Raw genomic sequence first — 24,701 nt, 5'->3', positions numbered from 1 at the left:
AGGGGGTTGATTGTGGGGCAACAGGGACAGAAAACCTGGTGTCCAAATATGGATCTCATAATAGTCTTAAGATAGAATGTGGGTGGAGGCAGCAGACATTCAAATAAGGCCCTTTTTACATGCTCTGCAGGTATCAGCTTGCACCAAGGCCTACTGGGAAGCAGCACAGCTGATGGTTCTTGCAGAGCACTTTATCCGTTATGTTGGGAAAAGTAATATTAAACGAGTTAGCAGCATCTGCGTTTTCTCCATCTGGCTTTCCACAGAGCAAAGCAGACTGAATTGACCCCTGTGTGGAAAACTTGCAGCCTGACATGCTTCCTGGCCAGGGCTTGGTCTCCATGCCAATTATTGTAGCAGTTCCTTTAGGCTAGGCTTGTTTCATCTCTTTAAAAGGCCCTCGTTGCACAAACAAAGCAGTGCTCCTGTTCCCGGATCATTTTGAAACATCTAACAGTACGTCTGAAATAATCCAGGAACACCAATTTGCTGCAGAGCTGAGAATTTGCATCTTGCTAATAAAACATTTACAGTGGGGGGGGGGCCGAACAAACAAACAAACAAGCGGCTGGAGAAGGGGAGGTTTGGAGAGAGGAGCGGGAGAATATATCAGCCTGAGATAAGAAATCTGGGGCAGAAAAGGACACACACCAATTACTGCAGCTTGCACATGCATCTGCCAGCTGAAACCGGTTTCACTGGCAGATGCCCAAGGACAAACGCCACAGGGCTGCTGACTCTCTGATGCCCTTTGGTGGTATGCCTGGGTAAACCAGACCTTTAAAAAAAACACACAAAAGGGGGGTTTGGCATGAAGGGAAGATAGAGCTGTGCTCTTTAATGCCAGCTTCAGATCCTTGTGTTCTCCAAGCATCAATTAAAAATGCCTGAGTCTTGTTCTGCCTGCTTGCCAGAGGACAGGGTGGAATTTGCTTTCTTTCCATAACTCCTCAGATTGCTTTTTACAAGAGCAAAAGTTAGCATTTGCCTGCAGCATGGAAGAGAGAGGGAAAGAAAGGGGGGGACCCTGTTTTCCCTCGTTCTTTCAGGCTATTTACCCCCCCCTCTCTGTTTCTCCTTACAGAGAAGTAAAGGTATTTGATGTGTTGGCTTGGAGAGGCACTGCAAAGGGCGGGAAGTGTGGTTAATTTGCAGTGTTTTTCTCAACAGCACCAGCTCTTTCCCGGGGAGTTTACTCTAATAGCTGAGGCATGTCTGTGGGAATCATGCTGAAGCTGTGAACTAAAGTGTAGGTGTGGGGTGTGGGGGCCTTTTCCAACCTGCCCTCAAAAATCCTATCTCATTAACCGTGCCTAACAGAGGAAGCTCTACACTGCCGTCATTTTACATATTTTGGGCTACAGCTGCCTGAGGCAAAAGTTTTTAGGCTATTTCATAAAGATGTCAGGCCAACATGCCTGCTTTTGTTTGAAGGAGGAATGCAAAAATAATCTCTGGTGCATCTCTATTTTGCTAAAGGAGGGGGGGGGAAGCAGGGAGGCAAAAGAACATCATGCTTAAAAAAAAAGTTGCTTAAAAAGGTTGTCAGTATTTTGGTTCTGTGAATTAAACCATACATTTGTGGTATCCCCAGCTCAGTAAGCCTGGCCTCAAGAGTTTTTTACACACACACACTGTCTGTCTGTCTGTCTCTCCCTCTCTCTGTGTGTGTGTGTGTGTTGTCCATATCTCTTTTCTGCTTCACGCCATGACATCTGCATTCACAGTGTAAAAAGTGAGGAGGGACATAGGGACATTTAGTATTATTTAGGAAAGAGAAAATGGTTTGCTATTAACAATGCACACAAGTATATTCCTCAAGTTTCTTCTGCTTAGCACAGGTCAGTTATTCCCACTCCTAGGCTCACCACAGCTCTTGTTACTAAGTGGTTACACTAGAAGAAGGTAGGCCAATGTGTAGCCGAAGGGCTGCATGTAGCTTTCAAGGTCTTTTGGGCGCCCCTCAGCAACATGTGACATACCCTCATGCAGCCTTCCGAAAGCTAGTTGGATACACAAGATGAAGGCACCTCAGGTTGCTTAGGAAGGACCTGAGGGAGGAGTAGACTTAGAGAGCTGTGGGAAGGCAGGGACTTTCAGTCTTCGCAACTGCCAGATGGGGAGAGTTACTGTACTCACTAGGCCTGAGTGGTTTTGTTTCTTTGAATAAACACCTTGTAAGTTTTTCCTGACCTCCTGATACCTGTCCTGACATGAACATACCTAATTTGATTTTTCTGGTAAACAAAACAAAACAAAACGTCAACAGTAACAGCCATCTTTCAAAATTCACACTTCTCCAAATGCAATTCTCCAGCCCCGAATGCATTAAAATAGAAATGCACTGCACTGGGCAAAATTGCATACAAATGTATTTATATTAGGAGGAATTTGCAGTAAAATTCTGATGAATTTTCATGAGGACTCAGGTTAAAAAAAAAAAAAACCTGATATGAAAATATGAAGACCTGAAATTACATTTGGAAAAATAAGCAAAATGGGCAGTTGCCCATTCCAGGCTACAAAATAACACTTATCACAAAGGTTTTCAGGGAGGTGAGTAAGAAAATAGATTTGATGGAAAAGAGCATGGAGCTTTTGAAGAGGAAGGTTTAAAAGACCTAACAATGGTAATAACCTCAGGGTTTTATTATAAGGAGTGGGGCCTACCTACAACAAAATGTTGCTTTGTGGAGTTGTCTTGGTTTAGAATGCCAGCCAGCCAGCCATGCTCACTCCCAGTCTTCTCCATTACAATTCCTGTTATTTGTTTTCACCTCTCTGGCTGGCTCTGCATACTCATTGGCCTGTTTAATTCTAACCCCCTTCCCAAAGGTGGTGTTTTAGTCAGTCAGTCAGTCAGTTTTTGGTACTTCTGCAAAACCCTGATCCCCACCTCCCAAAAAAAACCTCCCTCTTCTGTATGGGTGGTGCCATTTTGGCTCCATGAATGGTCCACACTCAATGCAAGTGTGCTATTCATGTGCGGCAAGGCTAGGCAGCACAGGGTGCTCCAGCAAGCTGTTGAACTACCAGTATAGGCTCCTCATTCCTGAGGGAAAGGATTGAACCTTACTGCTTGCTTAAGAGGGAAACTGGCATGTTAAGAGTTTGCAGGTTGCTTACCATTTTTTTATGATAGCTGAGCCAGGATCACTCTTTCCTCTTCCGAGTTCTCACACCCTGCATCCTCAACTGGATTGTGCTGGCTCTTCCCCACGACTGGTTCCCAGCAAGGCTTAGGGCTACCCTGTGTTCCTGCTTGCTGTCCTTTTCTGTCTGATGGGTTGCAAAGATGAGTGGGCCCAGGGGGCTTGCCTCGGGCTTTCCTTCTTAGGGGAAACAGCTCCTACCACTTTAATGATAGCTTTCTACCTTACAGCTCTTCTCTCTCCCACCCCACACCCCGCTTTGAAGTTGCACATCATGCACAACCATTTAAATTAGCTGAAGGCAGAGCTGAAACGATTCAATATTTTAGGGCCTTGCAGACAATTCATGGTTCTGTTGGGCTTGTGGGTATTAGCACTGGTGCCAACCTCTGAACATCTACTAAGTGTTATGTCTGCTATGAAGAGGGACCTTTAGCCACTGCTCACAAAGACAGGACTAGTAGAGGGACATGGAACATCCCACCCTCTGGATGTCACTGGGATTAAACCTGCCATTGGCCGTGCTGGCTGCCTCTGATTGGATATGGAGTTCAACAACATCTGGAGGACCACAGCTTCCCCACCCATCTCATAATATGTAAGTGCGGGTGGTGGTTGGATTCAGCCCTAGACTTCGCAGACTCTAGCTAAAAGTGCTATTGGAGCACTTGGCATCATCTTCTCTCATTTTTCCACACTTTCCTTTAATGGTGGCACATCTCATGCCAAAAATCAAGGGAGAGTATGTCTAATCGACTTATTAAAAGTAAACCTAAAACAGCATTCAACGTGGCATAGTTTCCCATAAATGTTGGCAGCTGTTTTTTTTGGGGGGGGGGAATTGAACTGAACCATACAAAAATATTAGACATGCAGTTTGGAATGTTGGATGATAACATTGTTAATGTATATGTTAAAGGGAATGCAAGCTGAGCAGTTAATGTACATAACAACCAGCCATTGTGCACATTCACCAGACCTCATGGACATGCACATTTGCGATCATCATCTGAGGCCCTTCTTTGTGTGCCTCCTCCACAAGAGTTCCAGAGGGTGGCAATGCAAGAACAGGCCTTTACTGCAGTGGCTCCCCATATATGGAATGCTCATCCCAGGCACCAGGCAAAAACATTTCTCTTCAACCAGGCCTTTGGCTGATTAATACTCTACACCCTTTTAAATGTGTTTGGAGGAGTATGCATTATTGTTTTATTTTAATTCTACCTCTGCTTATATTCTGAATTTTTATCTTGTGAACTTCCCTGAGATCTTCAGATGAAGGGTGGTATATGAATTTAATCAATATATAATTTGCTAGTCATTACACATAATCCCTAACAGGTTGTTGGGAATGTGCGTATATTGACTGCATTTTGTATATTTCCCACGCAATCTGCACATTCTCCAGTCAGTATGCAGTCTCCAATAACTCCGCCCCCCCCCGCCACCTATTGTTCAGAAATGTGCATTTGCACTCCCCAGAATGCTTCTGGCCCACAAAATACCCTTCTGTTGATCAGCCAAGCGGCAGGAACATTCTAGTTTCTATACCACTCTACCCTTGACTTCAGTAAGAGCGATCGTGAACACTGCATGTTTATAGAGGGGACCATAACAACAACAGCCAGAAGTACACAAATACAGTAAGACAACATCTCTGCAATTAAAACGGCTGGAAAAGCCATCAGTCCCCATTCCCAGCTGTTCAACTACAGCCACAGTTCACAACTTGTTTTCCAACCTGAGTGCATATGCAGCAAAGGGCAGCCATTAATCTCTTGGCAACATTTTCCACACAGAAAGTGACAGCTCTTGCTGGCACAAAGCCAAGGGAAGGCCTACATACAAATATGCTTTATTTACAAACCTTAAGCATAAATAAAGGGAGATCAGTCTCCGATCAGCTCTTACAAAAGCAGCCTTGCACCTACTTCCATAAGATTCAAAGCACCACCTTCAAAGTCTATGTAAAGTCACCAGCTGTAAACATGCATCAGGACACAGGAACATGGTAAATTTGGGTGGAGATTGTCAACAAGGGAATGTTGGCAAACATCCTGCTGCTTCTGTACATCTTTCCATGTGTATCACTAACTAAGGACAGGGGGGAAATTAGATTCACTTCACATTTGAAGGTGAGTTTATCCAATTCGCACTTCCCAAAACAATATGTGGACAGCAACACAGCTATCCCTCGAAACTCACACTTCTCTGAATTTTGCAATTCAGTTCTCCAGCTGAATCATGTTTAAAAATGCATATATTAGGGGCAAAGTGTGCATAAATATGACTATATTCACAAAATAACATATTAAAATGCATTATATTGGAGAGTGGCTTGCAAAAATGTGTCATCAAAACCACATGGAAAGATTTGTTTGAGGAGAAAATTGCACTAAAATCCATCAGGTTTTTTTAAATAAATAAAAATAAACAAATTGCTAATTGCTGCAGGAATGTGGAAAACTGGGTTTAGGATGGGAAAAATAAGAAATGGAGAGAACCAAAATTGGACAGATCCTTCTATCTCTGTTCACTACTTTTCTGGATGCTTTCTATTCTCAGTGTGTTCCATGTGTATTTTCCCAACACAGCAGGAGGCAGAGTGAAACGGATATAAGTGGGAAAGGTTGCTAACACCTAGGAAGGATGCCACCCCACATCCCTCTATGTTGCTTTGTAAGAGCTCACGGCCATGGATGCCTTGCTTGCCACTATTACATCCATGATAGCGAACATTCACATTGTGTACCAACATTCCTCTAGCATATAAGGACGCCTATAAATATGAGTCTAATCAAGATATCAAGATTGCGGAAATATGTTTATGTCATTAGGATGGGGGTGGGGGAATCTAGTTTTTTCTCATTGCTTATCTAGGTAGCTGGCTACATACAGAATCTTTGTTGCTGAACTCCAACTCCAACTCCCATCATCCCCAGCAAGCTTGGCCAATGGCCCGGGGATGATAGGACTTGTAGTCAACAATAATTGGCTTGCCATAATAGGTCATGATCAGCCCCATTTTACAGACTAGAAGAGGGAGTGGGACCGCGATTTGCCGGAGACCATGGCAGAGCCATGTGCACATTAACTAAAATAGCTGCACTGTGTTCTCACAGCTGAATTTGCTTGGTGAGGCTCAGCCCCTCAAAGCTCTAGCAGAGCAGTGCTCTCACACAACCCAGAGTGTGCAAATTAAAATGCGCTCCCACAGAAGAATCATTAACTTTGTGTCGTTAGGGACCTGAGGGAGAAAGGAAAAGATTTTTGCTGGTGGCAAAGTTTCCAGCGTTAGCTAATGAATGTTTATAAAGTACTTTGCATATATAGTACCTTTTATCAGAGGATCTCCAAGTATTAGATTTATCTAGGAGGCCTCAGGCCTAGGCACACTCACACACAAGCTGCACACAGCCAAGGTGATTCACACCAGGTTTAAAATTTTGATCACATCTTTGTATTATATGCAAAGGACATTTCGCTGTAGTTGAGAGGCAAGCAGTACTAACAGGACAAAAAAAAATGGAACAAAAGCATTTTGCCAAGGAAGTGAAAGGAAGAGGAAGCGAGTGATAAGTGGCTGTATCAGGTGTGCTGGAGCAGAGGGTCAGATAGTACAGGAATGCTGAAGCTCCTCTTCCCCCAAAGCACTTCTTTGCCAAAGGGGAGGAGAGCAACACACCTGATTTGTCCTTCAAATAGTCACACGTTGCTACTGCCTTGCAGACTAGCAAGTCAGGCATTTCTTTCCCAATGGCCCTTTTAATGGCAGAGATGCAGTGATCTCTGTTCTAGAGTCAATAGGCTGCTACATTAAAGAACCATCAGTGGGGAAGGAAGAAACAAGAAGATGGAAGGCAGAAACACCCTGCAGGATTAATGCTGGAAGGTTCCAGCAAAACAGAACCACCGGCAGCTACAGAATCCAGTTTTAAAGGGCCATGCCTTACTGCCTCCAACTGTGAATGCAGAACACAGCCATTGTGGCTGGTAGCCATTGGTTTTGGGAATATGCTTCTGTGCTTCATTAACTTTGATATTACTGTGGCCTCAATTTAGGGCTAAGAATTTGGTTAAAACAAATTGGTTATATACATTTTAATATGCCAATAGTGTGTATTACTAGCTTTATTCTATGTGCGACTTTTGAGGGCCAAACTTGATTTTTGTTTTATTGTTTGAATACCTTTGCCCTTAAAAAGAAACAGAAATCCTAAGGCAGCTTCCGGCCTGTTGAACTACAAATGCACCCCTTATCTCGAATGTCATTACTGAGGAAGCAACCACGTTCCTTTAGGAAAATCCCCCATAAAACAGTACAGTTTGACCACAAGTTGTGCAGAAATGTAATAAGACTCAAAACATGTAGCATTTCCTCGTGACATATCATACACAAAATGGTAAAAATATAAATAAATGCAACTGCATGTGGGACAGCAGCGAGGATGATCAGTTTGGATGTGGGAAACCCAGGTTTCGTTCAGACCACATAGAACCTAAGCTACTTTACAAGAAAGAGAGTGGCTGAGAAACTAAGAGGCAGCTCAGAGCTCCTGAAGGACGGGCAGAATTACAAGTTAAGAAAAAGAAAGCTCCGAGAACAAGGACTAGCTTGGCATGCTTACATTCTGCAAGCTGCCTCTGGGTGTTCTTTGCCTTTGCACTTCTCATTTGGGTAATAAGCAGTCTTTATACAAATGCTTGTCCCCTTCCAGGCCAAGACATCAACACCTCAGCTGTACCTTACCTGTGACAGAGGAGAAGAGTGATCGGCACACTAGTGAAGCTTCTGGTGGTCCCCTTCCTTTACAGCACCCAGAAGTAGATGCTGAAGTCTTGTGTCATAGGCTGCTACAAGAAACCTGGCTGGGAATTAGCTACTACACTATTAGCCTTGCCACTGTCAAAGCCCAGCTGCTGGCGATTTCCAAGGCAATGGCAAGTAAGGAATATTTTGCATAAAGACTAGGGCATAGTAAAGCTTGTGTATTGGAAGACACTCCATTTTGGAGAGGCATGGCGCACCCCACATTGCAATCTGTATTTTTGAGCTTATTCTGCAATCCTCAATCCCAAACTTCGTCAATGGTAACCTCAATGTCTACAACAGATCTCAGTAGCTTTAACTGTTTTCCCACATGAATTCCCCAGATTAACCCCCTTTGTACATTTTTCCAGCTAAGATACTACCTCAGCTGTCTTCATCTCCTACTAGTGGGTAGGCTTGCCTTGCTTGTAAGGGGATTTTCAAACCTCTTTCTTGAGTTAACCGGGGTTGGGGACCAGTCCTCAACTAGGAACACCAGGTTCTTACTGTAGTTTCAGTAGCATCAGAAGTATTTAAATGTTCCACTCAGTTCCACTCAAAGAACTTTCCACAAGTCTGAGGATAAGAGAAAAATAATAATATTTGACTTGGAATGTGAAGCAGCCACTTCCACGTGTGGTAGCAATATGCCACTTCTTCCTAAGGGATAGGTTTATAGACTCCCCAAGGGCTTCACATAAAAAATATAAAAAAATCTGCAGCAATAGTTGTTTTCGGATATCCATCATTGGGTATCCTCAGGCAATGAAAACACCAAGATGTTTTGCAGAAGAAGAAAGGTCACAGGAATCAGAACAAGTCCCTTTAAATATAATTTTATGCATTCAGAGCTATTCCTGCAGAAACCTAGTACCATATTTAGGACAAAGGTTGCAAGCCTACACATATAATTTGCTCATTCATTCATACCTTGCCTCAAAGTGGTTCACAGAAAGCACAGACAAATTTAATGAGCAACCTATAAAAAAAAATACAAAAGCAGGTGAGAGAAATAGAAACATACTAGGGATCACAGCCTATTGAGCACTGGGATTTTCTGAGTAAACAGGCATAGGATTCTGCTGCAACTGTTAAACTTGGGCATGAACAAATTAAGCTGACCCCACAAAATGATTGATTTGAAGGGCCAAGTGCAGGATCTTCCAAGTTCATCCTGCTGCTCTCCCATTAAAGAAATAAATCTCAGCTGCTGGATTATCCAATCCTAGAAGCAAGCTCATTTTCTCATCTAACAGTTCCCTTTTCAAAACTTGTTTTATATCTACACCTAATGGATTTGTAGGAGCTCCTGACATTAAGAAATGCTAGCTGACCGCAGGGCCAACCCTCTGGCTATAGCAAGGAACCCATAACAATGTCAGCTAAGAAAGAGATTTGGGGAATCTTTGTAGTCATCCCATTCAGGCCCGAGCAAATCAAGTCCCAGGACCTCCAAATGTAAGTTACTGTTTGTTATTGGAGGCAGGTTTATCTGCTTAAATTGCAGCATCAATGAGTAAACTAGTTATCCCCATCTGAACAACCTGTCAGTCCATAATTTAAAAGGTTTGATAATTAACAAAGTTACCACCAGGAAAGGACTTGGGCCAGTGGAATCAGTGGAAACATCTGGTGTTTGACATACACCTCTGACCTAATATGCTTGGTTTCCCCCAATATCTGGTAGTTAAGCTACACTAAAATCAGAGGCACACCAGCTTTTTGCACTGGTGGCACCAGTGTTGTGGAATGTCCTCCTTGCAGAAATAGAGGCCTTATTGGTATGGGCATTTTTCTGAATCTTGAAGATATACCTGTTTCGATAAACTTTCCCCTGAGCTTGAACATTCTGATCTTGTTGTTTTAACCCCTATGCTTTTAGCAGGTTTGTTTCACTGTAAATTTTAATTGTTGGTGCTTTTAATGCCTTGATGGAACTGTATCCACATGTAATTGAAATATGGTCCCATCAAAACATTAAGAACACCCACAAGAAGAATTTAAACAACTAGATCAGAATGTTCACGTTCAGGGGAATGACATCCCTAGAGTACAGAGTTGGGAGTCAAGAAAATATTGGAGGATTGCTGATTCCCCGTCCCTGGCATAAGGGATTACCTACTCACAAAGAACAACTGGAAGGTTAGAAGAGCCAATTGTGCAGAGCTGCAGCAAGCAGCCTTTGTCAATGGGTACCTTCAGGGTTCACAGGGCACAATTTCACACAGCACACTTGCCCACCTCTATTGCAATGTTTGGTGATTACTGGCTTGGCTTAAGATGTGATGAGGTGACAGAAAACATGTTTAATTCCTCCTTTCTCCTGGCCTTCCATGGGAGGAGGGCTATGATATACACTGGTTCTCATTTATTAATAATAACAAATCAAACTAGATGTGTGGGGCAGCCATATATGTTCACAAATGGCAACACTCATCTACCCTTATCTTACGGTGTTCTGCTGCTTTCAAGCCATTTTTCTGCAGCTCAGTTCCAATACTAAAGGTGAGCTAGGTAATGAGATAATTGCATTAATCCCTTACAGATCTAGTTTGAGGGTACATGGTGTAGTTACCTTGCAGAAGCTAAGCAGGTCTGAGTCTGGTCAGGGCCTGGATGAGAGACTTCCTTGATGAGAGGCAGGATATAAATGTAATTAAATGGGATGGGGGTGAGGGAAAAATGACTGGTTTCACTTATCACACATGCACTTTTGAGGAAAAAGACCCCAACTCCCACCTTACCTGGGAACAGTGCAGACAAAAATGCTTAACACAAACTACAGCGGTACCTCGGGTTACATATGCTTCAGGTTACATACACTTCAGGTTACAAACTCCACTAACCCGGAAATAACAATTCAGGTTATGAACTTTGCTTCAGGATAAGAACAGAAATTGTGCTCTGGCGGTGCTGCGGCAGCGGGAGGCCCCATTAGCTAAAGTGGTGCTTCAGGTTAAGAACAGTTTCAGGTTAAGAATGGACCTCCAGAACGAATTAAGTTCTTAAACCAAGGTACCACTGTATATGCAAATAATGAGCTATATTCTTGAAGTATTCTCTGCTATTGAGGACATTCTGCTTTGATGTGCTGATAGCTAGCTCTTCATGACAACAGTGCTGAATGCAATAATGCCATCTCTGATGTTTGATGGAGTAAATACTCTTTAACAGTTTTAATAAAATAGTTATTTTAATGCAGCATTTAAAACAATTTTAAACATCTGTCAGTAAGACTGAACACACAACCGGGGAAATGCTGTACTTTACATAAATAGTAAAGCTATGCATTTTACTATACAATTATCTTTCTTCTTCTTCTGTCTGCCTTATCCCATCAGTATCTTGCTGACATTTCACACACACAAATAATTCACTGCATAGGTTTAACTAACTTAGTTCAGTTTTCCTAACAGAAACTAACTAGTTTAGAGCCTCTCAACATTCTGCAGTAGTCTTAAGTTAGACGGTTTCCCCAATTTGTAAGGTGGCATACCCAAAAGCTTTGAAAGCCTTTAAAAATAAAGACTTTAATGGTAAAGACATTCAGTTGCTATCCCTTACCCATCCCAGTATACACCCAATGTTATACATTATGTGCACAGGGTAGTGCAGAATTTGTAGAAAAGTGCAAAAGATTTCTTCATATGGCTCTCCACCACCAACTTCTTCTGGAGTGATTCACGGCAGGCAAACCGGCAGGCTCTCTTTGAAGTCCACCAGAACTATCACTTCAGCTCCTTGCAGAGTTTTGTGCTCTCCCACGAAATGACACAGCAGAATTTTTCTCCCTATTAAGCGGATTTCGGAATCGCATCCAAACTTCCAGTTTAAGATCAAATCCCTGATAATTATATGTCTGCTCTTTGATTCCCATAATGTAGGAAGCAGGAGATCAAATAATTATATTCTATACTTTACATAAAGTAAGGAATACCTTCCACACTGCAAGAACCTCCAAGATAGTTCCCTGCTTTAAAGTCTGCACAGATGCAAAACCGAACGCATCCAAAGTCATTGTTATGCTGGAAATGAAATGGAAAGGGCAATCGGCCTGTGTTAAATGTTCCACCAGATTTGCCTTTTAGGTTTCGGCAACTACATTTCCAAAAGCTGCTCGCCCAAACTCTTAAGCTTGCTTCATCTGTCCAGTAGTACTGGCAGCACAAGCCATGCCACTGGGGAGTCCTCCTTTCTTTGGAGGCAGTAGATTGCAGATCTCACTTTGGCACTTCTTTGGCTTGCTCCCAAGTGGTTTCTCTTCCAGCTAGCTATAGCGAACTCTAAAAACTAGGACAGCTAGCAAGGTTGAATCCTGTAGGCAACACACTAGCAAGCTGCTTGCCTGCTGGTTTGTGATTAACTACATTCGTCATACCACCCTTCCCCAACTGCAGCATTACAAGGCACAATATTCATGGGACAATATTGCAGATTGAAATACTGACACAAGTGTTGCTTATACTGAATTTTGCAGGCTCCTAAAGCCTTCTGTCTCCAGTGCATTCAGGCAACACAAGTTTCTAGTGACCACCCAGTAGACTGTTCTAGGTGGTTCTCTTTGTTAAAAAAAAGGGGGGGTAACAGGTGATCACTGTAAACCAAGGCTTCAAGATAGTGCAAACAGGTGTTCTTTGGCAACAAATGCTGGCAAGCCAAAACGCAAACCGCCTAGCCGTTACTCCAGAAGAGCTTGGTACAAGGCTAGAGAGCGCTTCAGCTCTTTTTCTTGTTCCATACAGAATATCAAGTCCCTGAGGCAGATGCGTGTTATTCGTGGATGAAGATTTGGTTTTGCAAGGCTGGGTGATCTGTTTAAGCCCTAGAACAGGAGAAAGGAGAGAAAAGGTGAGTAGTCATTAAAAATAAATAAAACTCACTGTTCAACGTAAGTGCAACTCCAATAGGATCTTATACTGCACAAGCTTCACCCCTCATTATCTGCCCTAACTTTAGAGGTCTCCCATGCAAGCAATTGCTCGACAGGGCACAGCTGTCTGCAGGAAACACATGCAGTTCAGTATGCTGCAGAAAGGTTGCTGAATAACACACACCCATTTGCCAAAGAATTCTCAAAAGCTCTTAAATGGCCTGGTCCTGAATATCTGAAAGGAGACCTCAAAAAATTCCACCCCAGCCTTAAAAACTATTGGAGAGGTCCCATTATCAATACCCAGATGTTTAAGGTGTGATGGCCCACATGCTGCTTCTCCATGGTAGCATGTGGAACTTTCCTAGGGGTCATGGGGTAGCCAGAGCCTCTTTCATTTTTAGGAGAACAGCAAACACCTTCTTAGGCTTCACATCAAACTATCTCACACTGCTTTTAAAACTGACTGTATAACCTTAGTATATGGTTTCATTATTTCTGGAAGCCACCCAGAGTGGCTGGGGAAACCCTGTCAGATGGGCAGCATATAAAATATTATTATTAACATTAGCTGCTTTAAGTGGGAAAGAAATATTTTTTATTTAATCCAAACCACCTTAAGGATATAGAACAAAATAATTTTAACCTCGCTTAAAAAGCAGGGAAACAATATAAGCCAACACATTTAAACGCTTGGCAATTGGCATGAAGTATATCCATAGGAAGAGTTACTGCTACTACAGGGTACTTTGACATCAGCAAACAGACTTAAGTTGATGCCTGCTTTATCTCCCAAAATAAAGACTATTTCTCCCACTAACATGAAACAAGACAATCAGCAGCTGAAAACTGAAATAAGAAGGCCATCGTTTTGAAGCTTTTCATTTGTTCAATGGCTTGGAACAAAATAGGCATGGGAGAAATATCATGGCCATGTACAGGGAGAGAGAGAGGTCCCTCTTGTCTTGGTAAGACACAAAAGGGTCACAGTTCAAAGTAAGACAACCCCTTACGGGGAGGGGAAGCAAGGGGGGGGCTAGCTTTGTAGCACAGCTGCCACTACAGGGTTGAAGAGGAGGTCACTTCAACAGGATGCAGCAGAAAGCTCAAGGCATTATTACAAATGAAACAGGCCTCAGGGGATTCCTCAGCAATCCAATAGCCATGTCCTTCAGAAGTCAAATAACTTTAGGGAGGGGAAAGTATTTACTTTCTAAACAGAGACCAGCTTAGAGGGCTTAAAACTGAGCATTCACACACAAACCTGTTCATTCTCATGTAGCCCTTTGAAAAACAAAGTGTAAAGGAGAAAAAACCTCAAATTCCCAATCAGCAATCTTCATATCTGGATCTATCTCTCTACCCTTGAGAACAGCCATAGCTTGAGCCCACGTAAGGTTTACACAGAAGTTTGAATTCAGTGGGGCTTCCTTGTGGGATAGTGTGTACTGCAAGGATGGGGAATCTTTTCAACCTGAGGGCAGCATTACTTGGAGTGGGGGGTTGTTCTTGATTCTCTTGAACCAGCACAACGTATGCGGATTGTGGGTTTTGCCATATTCACAAAAGAGCACACATATTTGCGTATGCTTTTAATCATATGCTAATTTACATCCTCCCTTGCGTGGGGTGAAGGTGACAAACATAAATCAGGAGCCAAGTGCAAGCAAGCAAGCAAGCAAACAAACAATGTTTCTGAAAGAACATTAATAGGTGAATTTTTCCCCATAATTGTATTTCCATACTAGAAAGGACTTCACCTGTTCAATTTCTGCCTGCCACACAGCTCTTCAAAGCACAAGAGCCCTGCTCTCCCTCGGTGCCAATCCTAAACCATTCAAATAACACTCTCTTGATTTTCTCTGTAGATTAAGATAATGGAGAAAGACTGCCTGCCCTAGTTCTTTGCAGTTACTCAATACGCTGCATAATTTCTGAAGCATATGTTACACCCTTTGCTCAGAAACCTCTTCCACTGCTTCCATGTTTGAAGGTGCTGGCTGCAATTACTTAGGAATTAAAATAAGTCACTCTGTTGTAAACCTGAGGAGAGTGTCTGAACATGTACATACATGCCATAAACCAGTCCCAGCATAATTTAACTTGACTCTCCGTGTCATCTCAAGTTTTTACTGACCATATAACCCTTGGTTATTATATTTGTTCTGTTTTTTGTGTTGCCTTCATTTTAGCCTCTCTTTCACAGGCCCGATTAGTGGACTACTCATACCACCAGGGGCATCTTAGCCATAGAGGCTAGTGGTGCGGGGAATCATGGCGCCACATTCTGGAGGGCGAAGGGAAGAGGCAGAGGCTGGACGCAGTGCCTCCCGGCATCAGCTCGTTGCCCTTGTCAGCCTCCACCATGCTGCGCTGTGCCTGGAGAAGCCGCCGTCCAGCCCCACCGGCAGCGCCGTCCTCCGCCATGCCGCACCACGCCCAGAGCCTCTGTACCGCCGGAGGAGCCACCCTCCAACTGCTGCCAGCCCGGAGGGAAACGTAGTGGTGGGGGGCGCCGGAGGGATCCTTGCAGCACGGCGCCTGATAAGCTTAAGACAGCCCTGCATACCACTGGAGACAAGGTTGCCCATTTTATGTATCTTCCCCATGTATTCTCTTCTGTTCAAAGTACTGAATTTGCAGCATTCACGTGTTGTCTCACAAAGCACAAATATAAGCAGCGCCTTTTTTGTGATGGAACAGAGTACCATCATCTTTTTCTTTTTTTTTACTGACCATGAGTGTTGGTTAAGTGAAGTTTTACTCCAACATCTATTTAACCAAGCAACACTTGAGTCTGTCTCAGGGAACTTTCCCAAGGCAACAGATTTGAGCTTCTCCCACACTGGGTGTAGAGTTGTTAAAACTTTGTCAGGATAAGCCTGTCATTTTTATCATTATTTTGTATTGTTTTTTTATTGTGTATTGTTTTTATTGTACTTCTAAATGTTGTTGCATACACCCCCAATATTTTATGTGAGGGGCAATCTAGAAATATTTTTATGAAATAGATAAATATGATAACTTAATCAAATGCACACAATAGCCCGTATAGCTTTTAGCTTACATATAGAATTTGGAAACAGATGTGCAAACTGAACTCTAAATGGAAGATTGGCATAAAATCTGGGAGACTTATCCAAGACTTTCATTATGTGCCAAAACAAAAGAACTGTCATACAAAATCCTATCTAGGACTGCCCCCCCGGCAATAATATACAAAACCAGATTGGTCTCTGGGTTTAAGCTGGTATGCATGTTATGTTTTTTAGATTCTTTAATTGCTTTAAAATGTTTTTTTAGATTGTTTAAAGTACGTTTTCATTTCACTTTAAATTGTATTGTTTAAGATTTTGATGTTTGTTGCTCTGGCTTCCTTTGGGCGGCAGGGCAGGATACAAATTTAATAAATAAAAGTGTACTTTTCCACATTGTGAGAATGTGAAGTTGTACCAAGGTTTTTGTTTTTCCTGCTGCTGTATATGAAAGCTGATTAGTCGTATCACAGGCTCCCTTGAATCCAGCCTACAATTTGCTGCATTCTTTTAATAGTTAGCATGACAACTACAAAGTCAACAAACGTTAGCAATAATGTTACATGGTTGATGGACTAAGCTAATCATCACTGGTCCAAGCAATACTCAAGGGGCAAAAAGTCATGCCAAGTAAGAGATCCACCCTTGTTTCTCATTTACCATTGGCAGATAAGCTTCAGTTAGCCAAATAGTGGGAATTTCTTTCACTCTCCCCCATCAAGTCAATTGCAGAATTTTCTCATGAGAAATCTACACAGCAAACGTTGGCCAAAACGAAACAATATGAAAAAAGTTCAACAGCTTTTGTGTCTGGATTTTCAACTTTTTGAAATATGGCACCCTCGTGCTGTGCTGCATTTTGTTTTGTTTTGTTTTTTTTGGAAAAAGTTTTAAACCTACACTGGCTTTTTAAAAATATAAAATAAAACCAGTAGAAATCTCATGTAAGGTTTTTATTAGCCATAACAGATGCATGGTTAGGATTTCACAGTGAAACCAGAATTCTGAAAACGAAACAATATTCAGTTGCCAAGAGATTGTAAAGTGGAAAACATGCTTCAAACCAGAGAATTCCGCTTCCCCCCCCCCCTTTCAGGTCAAGTGCCCACAGCACCACTGTGAGGTGCTCCATCAATGTGCCGTATCGAAAAGCAACACTTAGAAAGAAAGAACTTCAGTTGACCTTCTATTTCTTACTGGGATGAAAAAGTCTCCAAGACAGCTCTCTGACAGTAAAGTAAGTAAATGAGAATACTATACAGCACTTTTTATTTTTAAAAAGGAGAATGAGAACTCTTGGGACACCTCATGGCATGACAGACATGTTTTCACTTGAACAACTTAGGAATAAATGTGTATGTTTATGATCCAATTATCTTCACTCATGCTGGAACTTCACTAAACTGTCAAAGATCTGCAAGAGACTAGGTATTAATATTCTGTTGTGTAGCTTTCCTCCCCCAACTTGCATTGTGACATTTCTACAAGTCCTTTCAAATGTAACCAACAGAGTGTTTTACATATTGAGACAAATTACTCGAAATGTAGTGTCAGTTTACTCATGATTATGCCCAAGATTCATGCTTACATGTCACTATTTGTGGCTGCATCAGATCCTTAATCTGTACCTGGAGGTAACAAATACTGTACAAAATGTGTCATGTTAACTTAATAGACGATTATTAAACTGAAATATTCTGGCTCTTTGCCACATCATTTTAGGCAATATATCATCAACTAAATTATAAAACTCTTGACCCTTCACATGTCATCAACGTTTGTGTTATCAATATGTTTAGCCCAAAGCTACAATACAATTAGTCATTTAAATTGCAGATATCTTTCACACAAGAAAATAATTAAGTTCATCTCTGTACAGGAATGGCATTCTATGGGCCCGTGAGCTGCACTGCTTAAACCTATGAATGGCAGCCTAGAATATTTTAGCCAATTTACAGGCAAACATCTGACGTCATGAGTGTGGCCCAAACTGACAACTGCTAAGAAATTCAGAGATAAAACTGAAACTCCACCATCCACTGACAGATGTGACATACGACACATTTGTTGCTTCCTAGTCTCTTCCAATGGGACCATGTCTCAGTTACAGAGTCCCAAGATGCACCAAGCACTTACGATTGAGGGGGCTCAGTCAGCATGCAAGTCAAGCTTCTGAGTCAGGAGTAAGGAATCTGCAATCCTCCAGAGATTATTGGACTACAATTCCTATCAGCCCAGCCGGCATGCCCTATGGCCAAGGATGATGGGGCAGCAGTAGGTTCCACAGCCCTGCCCTAGAATATACATTTGTCTGCACAATTAACTGAAAGTTAGTCAATTTGTGCATTATTCCACAACCATGAGATCCAGCACTTAAGGGGGCTTGAACTGTTACTAAGACACAAGTTTCTTTCTAGCTGCTTGTGTTAAGGAGTACAGAACAATAGCTCCACAATCATGGCAACAACCTGGTTGTCCCCATAGTTTTTGCCAAGGCACCAATAGTGTCAAGTATGGTGCACACACTGATACCAAAGAGATAGCTATCAACCCTATTTCACATAGATATGAACAAATAGGCACAGTGCTGCAAATGTGATTTTTGAAGAATCAAATCAAAAGGTAAATCTTGCATTAAACCTCTAATCTTCAGGAGAAGAGTGTCCAGGCTTATGCAGTCAAAATGGCAGCATCAACACAGAAGAGAGTACTCATAGGAACCCCGGAATTGGAACGTCACCACCAACTAATGTTCTGTATGTGGCAATGAATGGGAGGACTTCCTTGGACAGAGTTTAACTGATTTCACAGAAAAGTGCCAAAGAGAAGTCTGGAAAAAGTTACCTTGCCTTCAGGTAATAATGGCAGCCTTCCCAGGAGATGTCTACCCAAAACACCTGGCATGTTGGGAGGGGCATGAGCAACATAAACTAGTTCACTCCCCCCCCCAAAAAAAGATGCTTTAGATATCCATATAACTGCATATATATGAATTAAATGCATGCTTCTGGTGCATTACCACAAGTTTTACTTAACACTTATAGAAAGATAAATAAGTGGAAACGGTCAGATGTGTGTCAAACTGCTTAAGCTCTTTGACATTTAACAGCTTTAGAAAATAAGTATCTTTGCACTCGATGGATATAGTTCTACATATTTAAATTAGACATGTTTTCTCAAAATATGCTTTTGGTGATTCCTAGTGTGTACAGGCCCCCAAGCTATATTCTTCCATTTCAAGGCCATCCTTTCATCTCTGAACAGAACACTGTTTACTCATCAGGATGTTTTGCTTTCCTTGTTATGCGTATACTGCAAGCATTCTGCTTCTATAAAAAAAAAAAAGATTTCTCACAGATTATTTGATTTAAAAACTACTTTATAGTCATAACTCTTCAGATCCATTTTCAAGACACCCCACTATTTCTAAACCCCAGCAAAGAACCAGGACACTTCAACACTGGGAGTCACATTTTCATGGAGACTGTTAAGAGAGCTGAAACAAAATTATGTAAAGGGCTGAATCTCAATGGTAGAGCATCTGCCTTGTATGCAAGAGTTCCTAGGTTCAATCTTCAGCAGTTCCATGTGCTGGAATTATTTCCAGTGACTGTAAGACAATACTAAGCAAGATGGGCCAATGGTCAGTATAAGGGAACTCCCATGTTCTGCTGGCCAGTTTGGGTGGTTGACTCAGAGAGACCATTTTGTGTGAAACATGTCTTCCCCATTCCCAAGTGAGGTTTATGAATGTAAGAGGCAGGTTGGAACAAACTGCTTAGTGGCTGGACCCTTTAGCACTCTAATATCCGACGAACTAAAAAGGAATTTGCACAGGAAGTCCCAGCATCTATGTAAAAGATTAAAGCTCCCAGAGATTTGTGTACTGTAAAAGAATGTTACAACACAGGCCATTCTTCCTCACATGGTGAGAAATCTAAGCCTCTGCAGCATGGGTTGGCAAATATTGGTGGCAATCTTCTCCCACTCCCGAATCTAGTGATATTAAAGTTATGGCCTCTCTCAAATTACTTGGCAAAATTATATTCAAGAAAGCAGGCCCCATCACACCCAAATATTCAACTTGGGTCATGTTACTTTTTTTCTAGGTGAATACCAAAATATATTCTTCATACACCTAAAACTGTTAAGTCTTAACACAACATTGTGTTCCCACTTCACAGCTACATTTGCGGGTGAGTTGCAGTTGGTCATCTCTCCCTGTTGAAAGTCCACTTGGATTAATTTCTGTAGTGCAGGGATAGGGATCCTGCATGCCTCCAGATGTTGTCAGGCTCCAGCTCCCATAAGTCCTTTCCAATGTCACCAAAGGCCAGGATGGTGGGAGTTGGAGTCCATCAACATCTACAGGTCCCCCACCTCTGCTATGTTTGGAGCATCATTCGTAGGTGCTTAGAAACCAAATGAAGTAACTGACTTGCTGCATATTTTATAGACACCCTTATAAAGATGCAAAGTGTAGGCATAGCATGCCTTAATGAGTGCTTCCATTTATGTTGCACAAAATGTTGGATGCTATTGTTCTGATGTGTAACTATTGCCACTGGCATTTTCATCTAGTGTTATGTAGGGTTACAGCACAAGTGTTTAATAAGGTAGGAATAGCATCAGTGACAGCAAGAATATGTCTAAGGGGCAGCCATTATATTATCCTCTAGAATTATATAAAAGTAAAAGCTAAGAATAATTACTACCTTGCTCTGCTGTAGCCTTCACCTACTTAATAGTAAACACCATGATTTACCTAATGAAAGCTGAATGGTTAAGGGAGGGACCTGGGAAAGTTGTTATACCAAGCTCATGATTTAAAATCTTTTAGCAGTAATTAAGGTAGATAAAAGCTCATTCTACAGGCTGCAAGAAGATAGCCACTAATTTATTAAAATTTCAAGGCACACACCCAAGCTCAAAGGCAAGATAATATCCCTGTTGGTGGACTGATTCACTTTTGTTGGCTAGTCAAAATTTTATTCCACCATTCTTGTCCTGAGAAGCAAAGTATCATACCAGAGCTCACTTGTCCCCTGAACATCCTTAAATTTCTAAGCAACATTGTTGTTGGTTTTAAACATCCCGTGTGGGTGCCCTCCATTTGCAGGTGATGGGTGCTCCAGTCCAACCTCATCGGAAGTACGCCATGTTAGCGAAGGTAAATAGGCATTTCAAGTGAACTTTTAAATTTCTTGGAAATAGCTGGCTAGTTTTGTAATGTGTGGGAGGCGAAATGTATTCAGATGATCATTATTGCTTTTTAAAAATATTTGTTTTATATCAAGACTTAACAGCAACCAAAATAATATATAATTTTATTTTTAATATATAAAGAAGAACTAATTCAGGATGAGAGTTCTGAAATGCTGTGAGACATCCAAGATAGGTGGGAAAAGACTTGAGGCTTGCCTTAGATACCACCCAAATGATGCCCATGACATTTGCACAACCACAGGAAAGGACACTAGCCAACCTTGTCCTCATGCTACGTTTTACTACGGGAGTGGTAAAACACCATTCCTTTACAGAACACAACACATAATCATGCAGAACGTCTCTGGATGCCAAGAGACTGCTTCATTGCCGATAAAACTGATAAAAATATCAAGCCGCATGATATTCCAACAATATACAAAACAGAAACACGCTTCACCTGGAAGGTATTAAACCAAGAAGGGTTACTGCACGTACCTCCAGTCCAGATGAATCCAGTGGCCTCTTTTTTCTTGGCCCAATGGCTGCCAGAGCTGTATGGTTAGCCTCCATTTGCTGCATTTGTGCAAGTTCTAATTGCTGCAACTAATTTAGGAAGAAAAGAGGAAGTTATAAGTAGGTTGGTCTGCAGTACCCTGAAAGTCATGGCTCAACTTGAGTCAGTTAGTCTTAGCCTTGGCCAATCTTCTACAGTTAGAAATTCATGAACCGAGCGTGTTCTTGTTTGCTTGTTATCCCATTTGTATAGCAATAAAAAGATTCAACAAGAAGCATATTTAGGGACATCGTTCTATAGGTGAGTATACATTTGTTTTGTTTTGTTTTGAAAAAATCCATACTTCAGTGGAACATTTACCATTTAAGAAAGTATGTAATGATCTCTTTTAAAATTAAGCATCCCATTCTCCATTTCCTTTATTAAAAATACAATTTATTCTGAAAGAATCTATAATACTATTTTAGCTTAAGTTCCCTCCATCTTGCAGGAAGCAGTTTTGATTTATGAATATTTACCTAAAGCTCATTCTGGCTGCCATTTGTAATAGGCTAAGATAGCTAGAGCAATGCAGGTTAGTACTCTGTAGCCACCGTATACATCTCTTAACACCAGATCACAAACACATACATGCAAGATACTTGAGAAATCTGCACTGTGACAAGATCCAAATAAATGAATCACTTCTACTGAGAAGTATTGCACTGGAGCTATCAAGTTCCAACCTGTTAGATCTGCCATGGCCAATTCACAGAAATAAGTTTACTGCATGTTGCAGACAGACAGTTGTGCTATGTGAACCAGCCCCTGTATGCCTTTACACCCCAAACAACTGCCCCAAGGGGTGAATTCAGCTACAACAGCTTACAGCAGGGATAGCTACATGCACTCCCGATGCTGCAACTGCCATCAGCCCTGGCCAGCATGGCCAATTGCCAGGGAGGATGGGAGTTGGGAATCCCAAACATCTGGAGAACCACAGGATAGATATGTTACTTATCCCTAAACCAGATGAAGCAATGTCCCACCAAGTCTCAAGACTAGTACTCTATAGACTTCTCAACACTACTATATATTTGCTCAGAAGGGACAAGTCTTGAGATCAGAAGCCAGCCAGAAAGCATTTCAAGCCCATTTTCCCTTCTTCGATTTTTCCATCTGCTACAAGTACAAAGATTTTTTTAAAACCTGTGTAAAGATCAAATTGCTATGAAAACGTTGCAGAAATTGTAAAATGGTCTTTGTTGCTGCTGGCCTTTTTAATAATAATATATAGGTTTTTTAAAAGTCTGGTCTTGAAGCAGTCAGGAGTTTCTAGGTGACACAATAACCATTTTAGTTAATCTGACCTGAAGCACAAATAAAGTGGAGGCACATTTTTTAAGCCCTTCCCAATAGTGAAATGGCATTTGCAGCATAGCTGTAATCACATGAAGCAATTTTTAAGAAGGGGAAACTGTTCTGTTCTCCCGTTCAGTTTTAAGAAAAGATTTCCTTACCATCTCACAGAAATTGGATTTTTCCACTTTCATAAAACTTGCAGACACACACACACCACCACATTTCAGTACAAGTAAGAAGGCCAAGTATTTTAGTTTAGGAAGAAGTACATTGACTTGTTGCTTTTGACGGTGCATGCTTAAACTCTCCAGATGCTAGACAGTTGATGGTCACTTGAACTATTGTTTTATTTTGCCCATGCACCAGGGCATTTGAATACTTAATGTGCTTTAATAAACAGAAAGCATTATCTACTTCACTATGGTACAGAGCAAGCATTATCCACCTCACAGGTACAGAAATAATATATTCCAGAGGGCAGTGAAGGCCCCAAACAGCCTTCAAGTGCCATTTTACATTCAAGAGAAGCTTGCTTGAAACCTTTTGCCCTCATAGGCTCAAAATTTAGCCAGCAGAATTCCTCTCCATGTTGCCCTTCCAACAGGAGATGCAAATGCAACTAAACTATCCAATGACTGTTTCACCTATTACCACCTGCCATGTCATTTGATATGCAAAACGAGTGACATTAGTTCAGGACAGATGCAATGGGAAACTAATCTCTCACGGCATGAATGAGACATGGAAAGTTTCAGGATTGTATGCACTTCCCTCTTGTCTCATCTACTTTCAATCCTGATTTTGAACTGTGCAGTTTTACATGGTGTGCAAATCTGACTTGGTGCATTCTTATGTGGGACAGCAAAGAGCCCACAAAAGAACGACTGCAGTTGGGAGTTTAGAGGAACAAAGGCTACTATGTGGCTTTCATGGACTGATGGAAGGCTTTATTGGAAAATGTATACCTACTTTATTCTCCAAACTGAGAACTGTGTTAAGCCTGGGTGTCATATTTTAAGGAGGCCTTTGGGGGAAAAAAAACCTGTGGTGTGTCCAATAGGCAGCCAGGACAAAAGGTTTGGAAAACATGTCCATAATTACCGGTAACTGTTCTAAGAGCTGAGTATGTTTAGCTTGAAGAGAGCATTATGGAGAAACAGGACAGTGGCCTTCAAATATATCAGGCATGTCCAACCTAAAGCTGGTTGCATTCTACCAACAAGTATCAAAAACTGGCAGTGATCTACCACCCTCCAAAGTCATTTAAGTTAAATAAATAAATTGATCTTTATTTCACAGATACAGTAGCTATGTTTGGATATCATGACAGATCTGAATAGTTACTAGATGGACAAGTAACTAAAAAGTCAAACTATATTTTTATATTAGTTTGCACAGATCTGAGGAGCCAGCTTCTCTTTCTCTTTGTTAACTCTTTCCCTTCTGAGTTGCTTCCTTCCTTGCTCTGTGATTCTCCTTCCCTGCTTCTCTTAAGCCAGGCTAAACCCATCTCCCCTCTTCCAGCAGCATCAAGCAGACCTCCCCCCAGCTCCCTCATGCCTCCCTCCATCTCCCCGCGCATGCTACTCAGAGAAAGGCCCTGCGATCGACCAGAAACAACCTTGCAGCCCACCGAGGTCTTGCGATTGGCAAGTTGCACATGGCTGAAATATATGAAGACCTGGCACACAGAATATTGAGCAGACTTGTTCTCTGGTGGTCCAGAAGAGCAGTGCTAGAAATAATAGGTGGAAATTGCAGGGAAGGTGAT

At 41.7% G+C, this 24,701-nt stretch overlaps 1 protein-coding gene across 1 annotated transcript in view; it reads right to left on the bottom strand.

Annotated features, from left to right (window-relative positions):
- Positions 1-12,547: 12,547 nt before the first annotated feature.
- TAF4B (TATA-box binding protein associated factor 4b) overlaps positions 12,548-24,701 on the bottom strand; it is a 46,396-nt gene continuing 34,242 nt past the window's right edge. The window contains exons 14-15 of the mRNA XM_033154786.1: positions 21,571-21,678; positions 12,548-12,784 (exon numbers count right to left, since the gene is read on the bottom strand). Of these exons, the coding sequence (XP_033010677.1) occupies positions 12,641-12,784; positions 21,571-21,678 (252 nt within the window). The 3' untranslated portion in view covers positions 12,548-12,640. The remainder of the gene's footprint in view (positions 12,785-21,570; positions 21,679-24,701) is intronic.

The sequence above is a fragment of the Lacerta agilis genome, chromosome 7 (assembly GCF_009819535.1).
Source record: "Lacerta agilis isolate rLacAgi1 chromosome 7, rLacAgi1.pri, whole genome shotgun sequence".
Taxonomy (NCBI): domain Eukaryota; kingdom Metazoa; phylum Chordata; class Lepidosauria; order Squamata; family Lacertidae; genus Lacerta; species Lacerta agilis.
The sequence above is the reverse complement of the archived record's forward strand: the minus strand, read 5'-3'. Positions and strand labels throughout refer to the sequence as shown.